Genomic DNA, 13,557 nt, shown 5'->3' with positions numbered 1-13,557 from the left:
CCTTCGTCATCAAATGAGTCTCTTTCGCTTCAACAAATTGTGGATGCTCTTCAACCTATTCTCAAAGGAGGCATTTCGGGAGTCGCTATGTCATCCTCATCCTCTCTAGGTAAGTCATCTTGGCTCCTTGATTCCGGTGCCTCATTTCATATGACTCTAAGTCCTTGTTTTCTCACTAATTATTCTAAAAATTCTCTTCCATCTTTTGTCTCAACGGCGGATGGAACACCTCTTGAAATTAAAGGAATGAGCAATTTTGAAAAACAAGATTTCTTTATCCCAAAAATTCGTCTTATACCCAAATTAAATTTAAATTTACTTTCCGTCTCTCAACTCTCGGACCATGATTGCGATGTAAGGTTTTCTTCTAATAAATGTTGGATACAGGATCGTCAGTCCGGGAAGTTGATTGGGGAAGGCTCTAGGAGAGGCGACCTCTACTATGTCGATTTTCTTAAAATTCCCAAGGATCAATTTTGTAATGTTGTTCAAAACAAAGATATTCATGTATGGCATAAGAGATTGGGTCATCCCAACATTGTTAAAATCTCTTATTTGTCCTTTATTAAGCATCTTTGTAATGAAAATTTTGTTTGTAATGAATGTATTCTTGGAAAAATGAAAAGTCTCCATTTTCCTCAAAGATCTATGTTTACAACAAGACCTTTTGAAATTGTTCACTCCGATGTATGGGGTCCGGCTCCGGTAATCTCTAAGGGAGGTTTCTCATACTATGTTATCTATGTGGATGATTTCACTAGTTTTAGTTGGATATATTTTCTTAAACATAAACATGAAGTTTTCTCAACTTTTAAAACATTTCATATGATGGTTTTAAATCAATTCAATGGAAAGTTAAAAATTCTTAGAACCGATTCGGGTGGCGAATATCTTTCCAATGAATTCAAAAGTTATCTTGAAAATTATGGAATTCTCCATCAAAAGTCTTGTCCTAAAACTCCCCAACAAAATGGGTTGGCGGAACGAAAACATAGCATATTATTGAAACAACACGAACTTTGCTCATTTCACAAAATATTCCAAAGAAACTTTGGGCAGAGGCCGCCCTTACTTCTGTCTATCTCATAAACAGACTCCCATCTAAAAACTTGAACAAAATTTTCCCATTTGAAAAATTATACGAAAAAGAACCTGATTATAGCAGGTTAAGGGTTTTTGGATGTAAATGTTTTGTCCTTACTGATAAAAATGACAAACTCTCTCCTAAGGCCATTCCTTGTGCCTTCCTTGGTTATTCTGAAACTCATAAAGGTTTTCGCTGTTATGATGTTAAGAGTGATAAACTATATGTTTCCAGAAATGTAAGTTTTTTGGAAAATGTTAGTGGTTTCGAAAAACTTGAAACCAATGATGAGAATATAGACTATTATTTTCTGTTTGATTTATTAACTGAAGATGATGATACTAGTGATGATGAAACAAATCAAAATGACTTGGATAATAATGAAACTCATTCTGATCAACATATCAATGAAGAACATAGAGATCCTATAACCTACTCTCATAGAGATAGGAATACTTTTAGAAGTGCTCTCGAAAGATATGATAGTGAGTCTACCCCTTCAAGTGAAGGAAATCCTCGTAGGACCGAAAGATCAAGAAGACCCCCTTCTAGGTTCATCTCATATGAGTCTTTTTCACCAAAATATAGAGCATGTCTAAGCGCCATTCACTCATACATAGAACCTAAAGATTTCGAGGAAGCACGAAAATGCCCGGAATGGATAGTCGCTATGAATAATGAACTTGAAGCCCTAAAGAAAGCAAAGACCTGGGAGTTTCAAGACCTTCCTAAAGACAAGAAAGCAATTGGGTGTAGATGGGTTTTTAAAGTCAAAACTAAGAGTGATGGGTCTCTTGAGAGATATAAGGCCCGCTTAGTTGCAAAAGGATATGGTCAAAAATATGGGATTGATTATGAGGAGACTTTTGCCCCCGTTGCTCGGATGGTCACCGTCCGATGTCTTATAACCGTTGCTTCAATCAATAAATGGAACATTTATCAGATGGATGTTAAGAATGTCTTTTTAAACGGAGATCTAAACGAAGAAGTATATATGGATGCTCCTCCTGGAATGGAGTATCCTAAAGGAAAAGTGCTTCGTCTTCGGAAAGCACTCTATGGTTTGAAACAAACTCCCAAGGCTTGGTATGATAGGTTTAACTCCGTTATGTTAGAAAATAATTTCTCTTCCTGCTTTACTGATACTGCTTTGTTTGTTAGAAAATCTAATGCAGGGATTGTTATTCTACTACTTTATGTGGATGACATGCTTATAACTGGGAGCGATTCTAAAGGGATTAAAAGCATTAAATCCATTTTAAAGGATAAGTTTGAAATGTCTGACTTAGGCTTCTTAACTTATTTTTTGGGTATTGAGGTAGCTTACTCTCATAGAGGATATTTTCTATCTCAAACTAAGCTTGCATCCGAGATTATTGACAGGTCAGGTATTACAGATGATAAAGTTTGTGAAACTCCTGCTATAGTAGGAGCTAAAATGAAGATTGATGATGGTGTTCCTCTCTCTGATCCTACTCCCTACAGGCAACTAGTAGGATCGTTGATGTACCTAAGCATCACCAGACCAGATATCTCACATGCGGTGCATACGGCAAGTCAATTTCAGCATGCACCAACTTCTGTTCACATGGGTGCTATCTTACGTGTCGTAAGATATCTAAAGCACACTATTAATAAGGGAGTTTTTCTGTCTTCTTCTTCTGAGTTAAGATTAATTTCTTATACCGACTCTGATTGGGGAGGTGACCCAAATAACCGTCACTCCACCACTGGTTTTTGTGTATTCTTAGGTGACTCATTAATCTCATGGAGATGTAAGAAGCAACAAAAGGTGTCTCTATCATCAACTGAAATGGAATATCGTGCCATGGCAACTACTACCATGGAAATTGTTTGGATTCATCAATTGTTGGAAGACATGGGGATCACCATTGAAGGTCCTACTAAGCTTTGCTGTGACAACAAAAGTGCGATTTATATTGCTAAGAATCACATTTTTCATGAGCGGACCAAACACATAGAGATGGATTGTCACTACGTTCGGGAAGCATACCTCAAAGGAATCATTGACCTTCCATATGTCACGTCCGAATATCAATTGGCGGACTTCTTCACTAAAGCCTTGTGTGCTCCGCGTTTCAACTTTCTTCTTTGCAAACTCTCGGTCATTCAGCCCTAGGTTTGAGGAGGGTGTTAAATTATATACCCAATCGTTCAATGTAATACATATATATTTTATATATATAAAGTAATACATATACATATATTAATATATATGTATATGTATCTACTTATTATATATATAAAATATATATTTCTGTTTTGTTTAGCCGTAGGGGTAGAATAGTCTTTTCCTTCATTTTACGCACATTCAATTTATGAATGTGATTGTAATTTATTTTCGGTTTTCTTTTTCTTTTCTTTTTTGTTTTTTGTTTTACTTTATATAAAGTACCTTGGGGGGCCCACTAACATAGACGTTGGGCCCTCTCCAACGGTCACATTTGTGACCGTTGGAGGGGCTCCAACGTCTATGAGTGGAGCCCCTCCAAGGCCCCTCATGTGTTGTTATAAATAGGGGTGTCACCCCTTTGTATTTTTCATGGCTTTGAGTCAAAGCCCAAGTTCTCAATAAATCGATTTCATTGTTTTTATGCATTTGTGAGTTATTTGTGAGTTGCGCCTTTGTGCACAAGTGTTCTAAGTGTTCTTATTGTGCATTCGTGGTGGGTTTATTATCAAGAATATTAAGGTCTTGATCCTAGTATTTTGGTGGAGATACTTTTACAGACAATACATATCCTTTTTTATATCTTAATAACTGAAAATCCACCATGCAAATTGTCCATAAAATAGTGTTGGGACAGGATGCAGCTCGGGCTCCAATTTTTTCATAATGGAACTACTATAAATCCTCGATAGGCAAGTTGTATTCATTCATAAATGACATAAAACATGGTTAGGAACATTATCTATCACATCAGGTGCATAATTTTGTAGATGATGCACAACATGGTTGGGAACATTAGCCATCACATCAGGATCCATTCCAATAAGTACATCCTTACTTTTAGTCATCTTCACAATAGCACTGTTAAGAATATAATATTCCAAGTTTTATAAAGCTACCGAATATCTTTGAACTTTAAACATGACTATCAACAGAAAAGATACCATTAGACTTGGTAATGCCATATATGGTTTACTGAAAAAAATATCATGTCATCCACTAGGAAGGGCATGCATGTCATGGAAAGTGGTCATGCTAGTGACATCAGAAAGAGTCATAATGACAGTCTTAACCCTTAAACATGCAGAAAGAAAGGGTAAATCCTGAACACAAGGCAGGACTTAGTATTGAAACACACAATTTTGCAAGTCAAATAAATCATCAACCACAGTGCAGATCAAATGAAAGGATAAACTAAGAGTCTAAGATATGTCATCTCGGTCAATCTGTCCTAAAATGGTTACTTCCTACACTATTTGAATTATTGTGAATTGCATTATAATTACCTTAACCAAAAAGAATGTGATTCGTCTAATTAAAAAATTCAAGAACAATGTTATATTATAAAACATAAACAAATACTTCAATAATTCCAGCTTGAAAAAAAAAGTTCCTATATTTCTTTAGCAAAAACTGTGGATTACATGGGGAGAAAAAAGAAAATGATGAAAGAACAAAACAGAATGAATTTACAAGGCGATCGAGAGCATCATCCAACTGACACTACCATAAAATATTTCTATATAGTTTTCAAGAAGTTCAGTGTTACCATCATGTCTGCTTCCAATGGAGCTTCAATAACTTCAAACTCAGCACCTTTAAAGCTGAGAGTTCGACAGACATACATACCCCTAACCATAAAGTGATCAACATATCAAAGTTATTAGCTGACCAACATGTCATTGAGATAATATTTGACTATACCAACCTAGCCTTCATATCCATCGCAACAAGCTCCAATGCACCAACACCCCCTTTATCAAGAGCCCCTGAAAATAATGTGCTTAAGAGGTGTTACTGGATTTCCAACTGAAAGCTAAAATTGAGGTGAGGGCATGATGCCAAGTCAATTATTCAATCATCCATACACTAAAAAACGAACAAAGACAATAGACGGAACAAAACAAACTTAGATGGCTTGCACATCCATAATTCATACACCTCAACTATGAGCTTAGACTTCCATTTAGTCCAAGCCATGCCCCAAATTAAACAATCTAAACCTGACAAAACGAACTAAGGCAATCAGTGAAACAAAACAAACTAAAATGTCATCAATTCTAGATGTTTGTGCCCAATCCTCAATGTGCACCTCAGCTCTGAGTTTAAATTTTCATTAGTACAATCCCATGACACAAATTAAACAATCTAGACCTGTATGGACAATCGGAGACACAAATGAGAAAATACACAATACCCCAGGTCCCCATTAGATTAGGCACCAGAACTCAGGTTGGTTCAGCAACTCGTCACTGATGTCTTGTTGCCATTTGAAAGCCAAAGTCAATGGCATGCAAACAACATGAAGAAAGAATATATGCAAATAACTGCATTATGAAGATCACATCAATTAGGAGAAAACATGCAAGCCACAAGAAACTCACTTACAGGACACAACATGCCAAGTCACAATATTAAAATCATCTAACAGAATGTGTACTACCAATAAAAGAAAAAAAAATAGAGAATGTGTTTAAGATGATTGGGACATACTGTATGGAGACATATGATGACATCAATAAGAAAAGTCGATACAATGCAAGTGGAAGGAATTTGGAAAAAGCAGAAGACCATTGAAAGCTTGGAAAGAGGCAGTAAGAGGTGCTATTGAATTTGAGACTGAAGTCATAGCTCTAGACAGAAAGAAATGGAGAAAGAGGACTCATAATGTCAACCCATGTACCTGGTTAAAGCATGATGGTGATGTGCACACCCAGACACATGCACACACACACACACACACACACACACACACACACACACACACACACACACACACGCATGCATGCACACACACGAACACACACGCATGCACATGCATGCACACACACACACGCATGCACATGCATGCACACACACACACACGCATGCACATGCATGCACACGCGCACACACAAACACACGAACGCATACACGCATGCAAGCACAAAATCACAGCTTTGTTAAATGACCTGACTGGGTTAGTTTGTTGACTGACCGAGTCATGAGTCAACCAGCTTTGTTAAATTCAGAGCCTCTAACCTCACAAAACAAATAGCAAGCTAGTAGTTCAAAAAATACACAGCAATTTTAGATGATTAATGAATATCTCAGACAGCACAAGCAATATATCGTATCAAAAGCATGTTCTTTGTTAAAATGGATAGCTATTGTGAATCCTTCATCTTACCCACAAAAAATAATTATTATTATTATTATTAACAAATAAAATGAGGCATGTTTAGTATAACAGAAAGACAACTAAATGACACTTCACACACTTTATTGTAGGAACAAATATTTTGTCTCCTAGGCACATAAAATCTGATCGTGCACGTCATTTGGAGTCTCTATCAGCCACAATCTCTAATAAACTTGAAGAAAAGGCATAAGCGGCAAACCTAAGAAATCCTGAAAGTGAGGGAAGCATGTCCCTGTTCCCCAGAGTCCAAGTCGTACCATGTAGCCCATATTGCGTGGCTCTGAAGCACCAGTTGCAGAGCAGTAAACAACACGGGATTCTGGTAATCGTGCCTGAAAGACTACTAATTCATAATCAATCACATAGATCAACAGAAACATCTGCAAGAGCATAACACTAGACACTAAAATCAAAGATGCAATTCCTGCAACAGTTTGTCACCAGCAGACGTATTGCAAACTAAAAAAAATGTATACCAGCCTATTCTCACAATTTCCTTCAGTAACATGAGGAGACACTGAACTTACTTTGGTAATATGAGAAGATATTCTTGAACGCAAATGAATGAGCACCAGGGTACCAGGTTCATGGTGATTAAGACACATTCGGTCCTTTTATTGATGATTAAGTCCACAATAATTCAAAACCCCTCTCTGAATCTAGAGACACTTCAAGCAAGAAGGCATCTAACGAACTGCACTTTGATGTACAAAATTGGGTTCAACCTATTTAAATCTATGTCAGAAGAAGAGATTGTTTGGCCCAGGCAGGTGGACCCAACCGTTATATTGATGGTGGTGATGCTGGTGAGACTGATCCCAGTATGCCCAATCCACCATCACAAGCAGCTGAAAGCCACGTTGGGCAACCAGCAGTTGAGAAAGCTTTACCATATGCCTCCAGTATTAAACATTCCATAGACCAGCTCATGAGTTATGAAGAGTTTCCTACTAAATTTCAGAGTACTATTTGGATGTATTATTTAAACTTTAATGATTAAGAAGATCTCATTTGTAACTGTTGAAAGAAACTTGATAGACAATACGAGGTTCAAGATGGGTTATTGCAGAGGTCTCGGCAAAATAAGCATCCAGAACAGATAAAGCAGTTTATATTAAACTTCACCAGATGTGCAGAAAAAGATCGAAAAATAGCCATTATAGTCAGCACACAAACACATTGTCCAGTCATATCACACAAAAACTGAAACACATCAATAACTTCAGCTAGCTCACACATAGAATTATGCTAATTTTTATGCCAAGTACACTCTGGATATGTCCATCATACACTTCTATCTCAATCACATGCAAAAGAAAATGAACAATTTTGAAAATGCAGATGATGGATTCCTAGAATCCTTGAAATAGAAAAAGACAGGTTAACAGTACTAGAATGGTATGAGATACAACCGTATGACAAACACAAGCAAGATTTCTGACTTCTAAATGCAAAAAAAAAAAGAATCTCTTGGTTGACTAGTGAAATGCTTTGCAGATAGAAAATGCAGACCACTTCAAAAGACGAAGAGCAAAGAAAATAAACTGTCCTAGCATAAAAGAGAAATAGCATGATAAAAACAGGCCATAATGAAAAAACTGAATATTCCATTTCCCAAGCGGCGCTTCGACAAGACAAAAGAATGCATAACACTGTCAAAACATAACAAAAAATTCAGACTAAACCTGAATTTCCAGAACTGCTTCACCCGTACGAGTTGCTTGACCACCAACCTCTGGAATAAGATTTTTAGCTTTGTGACACTGGTTAAAGAAGAAAGACCGAGTTATCAGTTAGACGACACTTTCCACTACAAATTCTTGGTGTCAAAAAAGAGGTATCGTGTCAACCAGCCAAACTCCAATTCAGAAAGAAAGTTATGTATACCCATGCATGCACATAAAGAATTAGAAGAAACAAGAAAGAGAAGGTTTGTGCCTTCCACAAAAGACTCAGCAACAAAATAAAAGAGATTCATGTATTATTACCTCATCAAATACTAAAAGTCCATCATATTCTGGTCCGCACCATTGTATAATCTGTTGAAGGCGAGATCTGCCTTTCTCAGATGATGCAATCAAGCTACTGTAAGTCAAGAAAAGAACTCCTTCCTTGATTCCCACTGACTTAGAGTCAAGCTTTGAGTAAGGAAGCTTGTTCAATGCGTGTACTGCAACCAATGCAGACAAAATTCAAAAAAGTCTAAATATTTAATCTTCAAATGGAATAAGAAATAAATCTGTGCAAGCTTGTTACTGTAAAACTGAAGAAATTGAATGACCTAATGAATCACTCAGCCATGTAGAAAACGCTGCACTGTCTCATGTCAAAGAATATAAAAACATAACAATAGCAGGTGAACTGATGGACCAATAAAATATTTCTCCAAAACTCGGCTTTAAATTTAATTTTGGACAAAGAAGAGCATAGATTAGAAGCCATGCCCAGTAGAAATCCAAGGCCAGATTACATGGAGAGACCCGCTGCAAACAAATGCGCCTCACTGGAGCATAGATGGAATACCTGACAGTATAAATTTTCCAAGAAGGTAACCAAATAGCATTGTGGAATAAAAAATATATCAACTAAGTTGTACAAGGACATGGCATTGGATAGAAATGAATGGAGGAGAAGGATTCATGTGGAAGACCCATAATGATTTTCTTTGTTGGTTCATATCGCCGACCCCAATTGTTTTGGGATGAAGGCGTAGTTGTTGTTGTTGTTGTAAGTTGTACAAGAGGTTACAAGTGCCTAGGAGAATACACAAACAAGAAAAAGCACGACCCCTATTCAGGTCTAGTTTTCTCTCCTCTCCTTGTTCATGTTGATTTTTTGAGACTAGATGTCCCTCCTACTTGCCTATTATCATCATAGCCACCAACCCCTGCATACTTTGCTAGAAACCGAAGTGCTTCAATTGTGGATGGCTGGTCAATGTACCCATCAAACTATTGTGCCCTTTTGTTAGGAGATCATGGTTTGATGTCTTAGTCTCAGTTACACAGCTTTCTAAGTCAATATAGGCCCTTTAAGAGTATTATAAAATATCCTTTCCTATGGCTTGGAGAGTTCAAGAAAATTCTGGTTCAGACCAACAGATGTTCCTTGATGACCCTGGAGTACAGGATATAACAGTTAGAAAAGGATAAACAACTGCAATGTCTGATTGGCTGGTTTTCCTAAGATGCACCAAGTCTGCAGAAGTAGACGCTGCAGATTAATGACATTTGGAATATTCATCCAGTGGGGTGGTTGTGAGGGTGCAGATATGAAGGCACCAAATCAAACCCACTGACGCACAGGTGTGTCTGTAGCTTTCAGAGGTGGGTCACGTAAGGCAGGGTGGTCGTGGGGCCCCACCCGAGGTTTCCCTCGCTTCAGCGAGGGTTCCACGTCATCAAGAAAAAAAGACATTTGGAATATTCATTCAGTTTTCAGCAGATGCACGTGCAGAGAGAATTTCACATCTATCGCAAAATGGTGTAGAGCAATTTTGCTAATGAGCAGTTGTTATTATAGTGCCTCAGAATCTTGGACTGGAAAAAAGAAATATAGTGCTGTGTAGGTACTATGATAATGCACGACAATACTAAATTGTTTCAGATACATTTTGCATGTTTAGATCACACAAAAGGCATAGATCAAACATCTTAAGGTCTTGTCTCAAAGAGAAATTTTCAGCAAAAAATACACAGAAAAATAAAAAAAGAAAACTGTGTATTATTCATTCTATTTAGTTGCAGATGCTATGGAAAATACATGAAACAGGAAGTGAGACAACTGAAAAGTTTAGCAAATGTAGAATGGATGTCAAGGGCCCATTTAACTGAAAGAATAATTTCTATAACAGTTTCAATGCACCACAAGTAGTACCTTCAACACATGAGGCACCAACATCATCCAAATCTCTCCTTGCATCAAACTTCAAGTCTGAACCTACAGATATCCACCTTAAGACAAATAAAACAGTTAAACAACAATGAAAGGCAAACAAATGCACTTGAATATGTATAAGATGGATCTACTACTATATCTGGTTATAAATGATATTAAAAGGCACTTATTGTAGAATACAATCTCAATAGCTACATAGCAATGTCTAAGCTCAAGGAGCATGTTAACCAGCATTATGCTCCAGAAATGTAGAACTTACAATGCTTTGTGTCTTCCATGATGCCAATTTTCCCATATAAGGCCGGCAACTGTTCGGCCTTTGCCAACACCAGCTCCATCTCCCATGAAAAAGCCTGCCCTTGCACCATTTGAAAGATATTGGAGGTGCCTCTGCATCAAAAAATAAATTTTATGGGATTGAAACAATACAATATTAGATAATATTAGAAAGGTAAATAAAGAAAGGAGATACACCATGCACTACCATAATATGGTCATATCTGCACATGCACCCATCAACAAAATAATCATGCAATTCTAAGTACCAAATGCAACAGGTGCAGAGTTTGCTTCTTGATGATACAGAAACTAATTAGGATAACAAAGGAATGACATATTCCAACAAAACAAATAAATTAGTTAAGTACAATGTAGAAAGGAAATGAACAAGAAAAATATGACGAGGTGGGAGGTAATGATTTTGGAACCAACCTGGGAACTATAGACTATTGTCTCTATCTGCAAACATGATAATGCTTTAGACTTTATAATCTCTTCCTTGATTTTCAGCTCATATGTTGGTTCTGGAGGTTGCACAGCTGATAAAGATGAGGTCTCCACAACTGGATCAGGATGAGGTGAACCTATTGATAATTTGGAAGGACGCTGGAGAATAATCATTTTCTTTAATTAATTTAGAGTTAGGAGTGGCAAAATTAAGTCACCAATTATTCTAGTGTCATAAAAGAAATCAAATGGAAAGGAACAATGATTTTAAAATAAAATTGCACTGCTTCCTCTAAAATTTACAGAAACAGACGCTTACGTAATCAGTAAATGTTTCTCCAGCAGTTCCGCCTTCATCTTCTTCTCGCTCCACATCTGCTGCTACCTGTATTACAGAGTTTCAGCTCATTATCAAGCATGCTTTTGCTCACTTTAGCAAAAAAGAAATCCAGAGGAAAATTTTGAAAATTTAGATACAACCAGATTAGTGTCGTCAAAATCAGCAACATGAAACTCTAATCCTGCAAAATCATTATACCCTTTAAGGTTCAAAAATTCTCCTTTTGGAGGTTTGCTTTCCATATTGTCAAACCAATTTTGCCCATTAGCAAACTCAACAATTTTGATGATAAAAACTGAAATCTTGACAAACAGCCAATCTTTGAGAATTTGAAGATTCATGCATTACTGACTAGAATGGCAATGGACAGAATAGGCCAATGAAGATACGAAAACTTGCCATTACCAACCAGTTGGTTACATTGTCCAAATTTGGAATCTACATTTTTCGAACTAATCATCCATTTTATCTTACAAGTTCATCTTTAGCCATATCTGTTCTCATCGGACTGAATTTTTTTGTCCAAACTTCTTTCCCAATGTCATCAAATAATTTGATAGAGAATCTAATGAAAAACTAATCTAAAATGAATAGCTAGACTTTTCAGGAAAAAACATGATATATAGGCACACAAATGACAACTTTATAGACACGTCTTCCTGACACCAAAAAAGAAAGTACTCTAACTGCATTTACAAGGGTGAAATTAATTAAAAAGAACCACACAAGCCCTTGAGTAAAATTTAGAAAGTAATACTCATAATTAAAGCAAACAGCAGTTTTATAAAGCAAAATTATCATCAATATCTACTTAATTGATGGTACTTTCCACATCCACAATCCATCAACATGCTCCCTGTAATTTCGCCCATCAGTATCTATCCAAAAAAAGCCCACTCTACCCCTTGAACTTCTCCCAGCCCCCTAATCTTGGCAGCTATTCACAATCTAATTGGATAAGTGCTTTGAGCCTTTGATACACTGTAGCCAAAGAAGGCAAGCATATTGCTCCACAATAAGCAGAGGCATCGTGCAAAGCTAATCAGTAGAGAAAAATACAACAGAACAAATAGAAATTCAAGAGAGCACCATTTAAAAAAGAACTAGTGCAGAAATTATTTAGGGGAAAAAGGAAAAAAGGACAAAGGTTCTGATACTCAGTGGCGCACAACAGTCCAACATTAGGGAGTAAAGACATGTTAAATAGGTATGGAAAATCGATCATGGCATGTATACAATGGCTAAAACAGTTGTTAGTAGTTAAAACTAAAGTGGAAGGAAAATAGGCAAGAATTAACTAGAGAAATGTTCCACACAGGTTTGTACTTGTTTTCATTTTTTATGATGGTTATATCACATGCTCAATAGGTCTCATTGTCTATGTTATTTGGATACATATAACTCCTATTGGCTAGATTGCATGAAGATGGACAAAAAAGAAATGGATTATGAAGGGAAACATTGGATCCAAAGAGGCTTAAAAATTGGTTTAAAAACATGATTTGGGAAGGCAAATGATCATGACATCATATTTGAAACATAAGACTGCCAAATGTCACAATGCAATAAGTCTTGGTGTTTAGGCAATATCATTCAACAACATGGTTGTTTATGGACATCAATAACAAGAATGGTATTGCACAGGTGAAGATTGGAATATTGGATGAAACTAGTGGTGTCTTATGTTATAAGCATGTGCTTCTCATTGTGTCCTAAAGTCTAGTTTTAAAAGGTAGCTTTCTCAATGAGGATCTTCCACGAAAGCACAAATGCTTGTAATAGGTGTTTATTGAAGATACTTCAATCATAACCCACAAAAGGGCATAAATGGAAGAACTCAAAAGATAAAATAATAAACTTTATTTCATTCATATGAAATGCTTAAAAAGCATTGTTACAAAGGAGAGGAGAATCACCCCTATTTATACACAAAGAGAGAGGGAGAGAGAGGAGCTCTAGAAAGCTCTCATAGAGAGTGGTTGGAGCTAATCCAACGGCTCTAATTAGAGTCGTTGGACTAGCTCCAACGGCTACATCAACTAGTCAAGATCTAGTTGGATCTTGACTAGTTTAGGGTCTAGTTCAAATTGAACTAGACAAAAAATATAAATACAAAAGAAGAAAAGAAAAAGAAAAAT

At 36.6% G+C, this 13,557-nt stretch overlaps 1 protein-coding gene across 1 annotated transcript in view; it reads right to left on the bottom strand.

Moving 5' to 3' along the window:
- LOC149822694 (protein FORGETTER 1-like) overlaps positions 1-13,557 on the bottom strand; it is a 127,618-nt gene that overhangs the window by 105,241 nt on the left and 8,820 nt on the right. The window contains exons 2-10 of the mRNA XM_089979995.1: positions 11,399-11,464; positions 11,065-11,238; positions 10,613-10,743; positions 10,333-10,409; positions 8,445-8,626; positions 8,142-8,219; positions 6,656-6,788; positions 4,984-5,044; positions 4,825-4,906 (exon numbers count right to left, since the gene is read on the bottom strand). Coding sequence (XP_089836121.1) covers positions 4,825-4,906; positions 4,984-5,044; positions 6,656-6,788; positions 8,142-8,219; positions 8,445-8,626; positions 10,333-10,409; positions 10,613-10,743; positions 11,065-11,238; positions 11,399-11,464 — 984 coding nt within the window. The remainder of the gene's footprint in view (positions 1-4,824; positions 4,907-4,983; positions 5,045-6,655; positions 6,789-8,141; positions 8,220-8,444; positions 8,627-10,332; positions 10,410-10,612; positions 10,744-11,064; positions 11,239-11,398; positions 11,465-13,557) is intronic.

Source organism: Nuphar pumila, chromosome 11 (assembly GCF_984573655.1).
Source record: "Nuphar pumila chromosome 11, dmNupPumi1.hap1.1, whole genome shotgun sequence".
Taxonomy (NCBI): Eukaryota; Viridiplantae; Streptophyta; class Magnoliopsida; order Nymphaeales; family Nymphaeaceae; genus Nuphar; species Nuphar pumila.
This window is presented reverse-complemented; position numbering and strand designations above follow the sequence as displayed.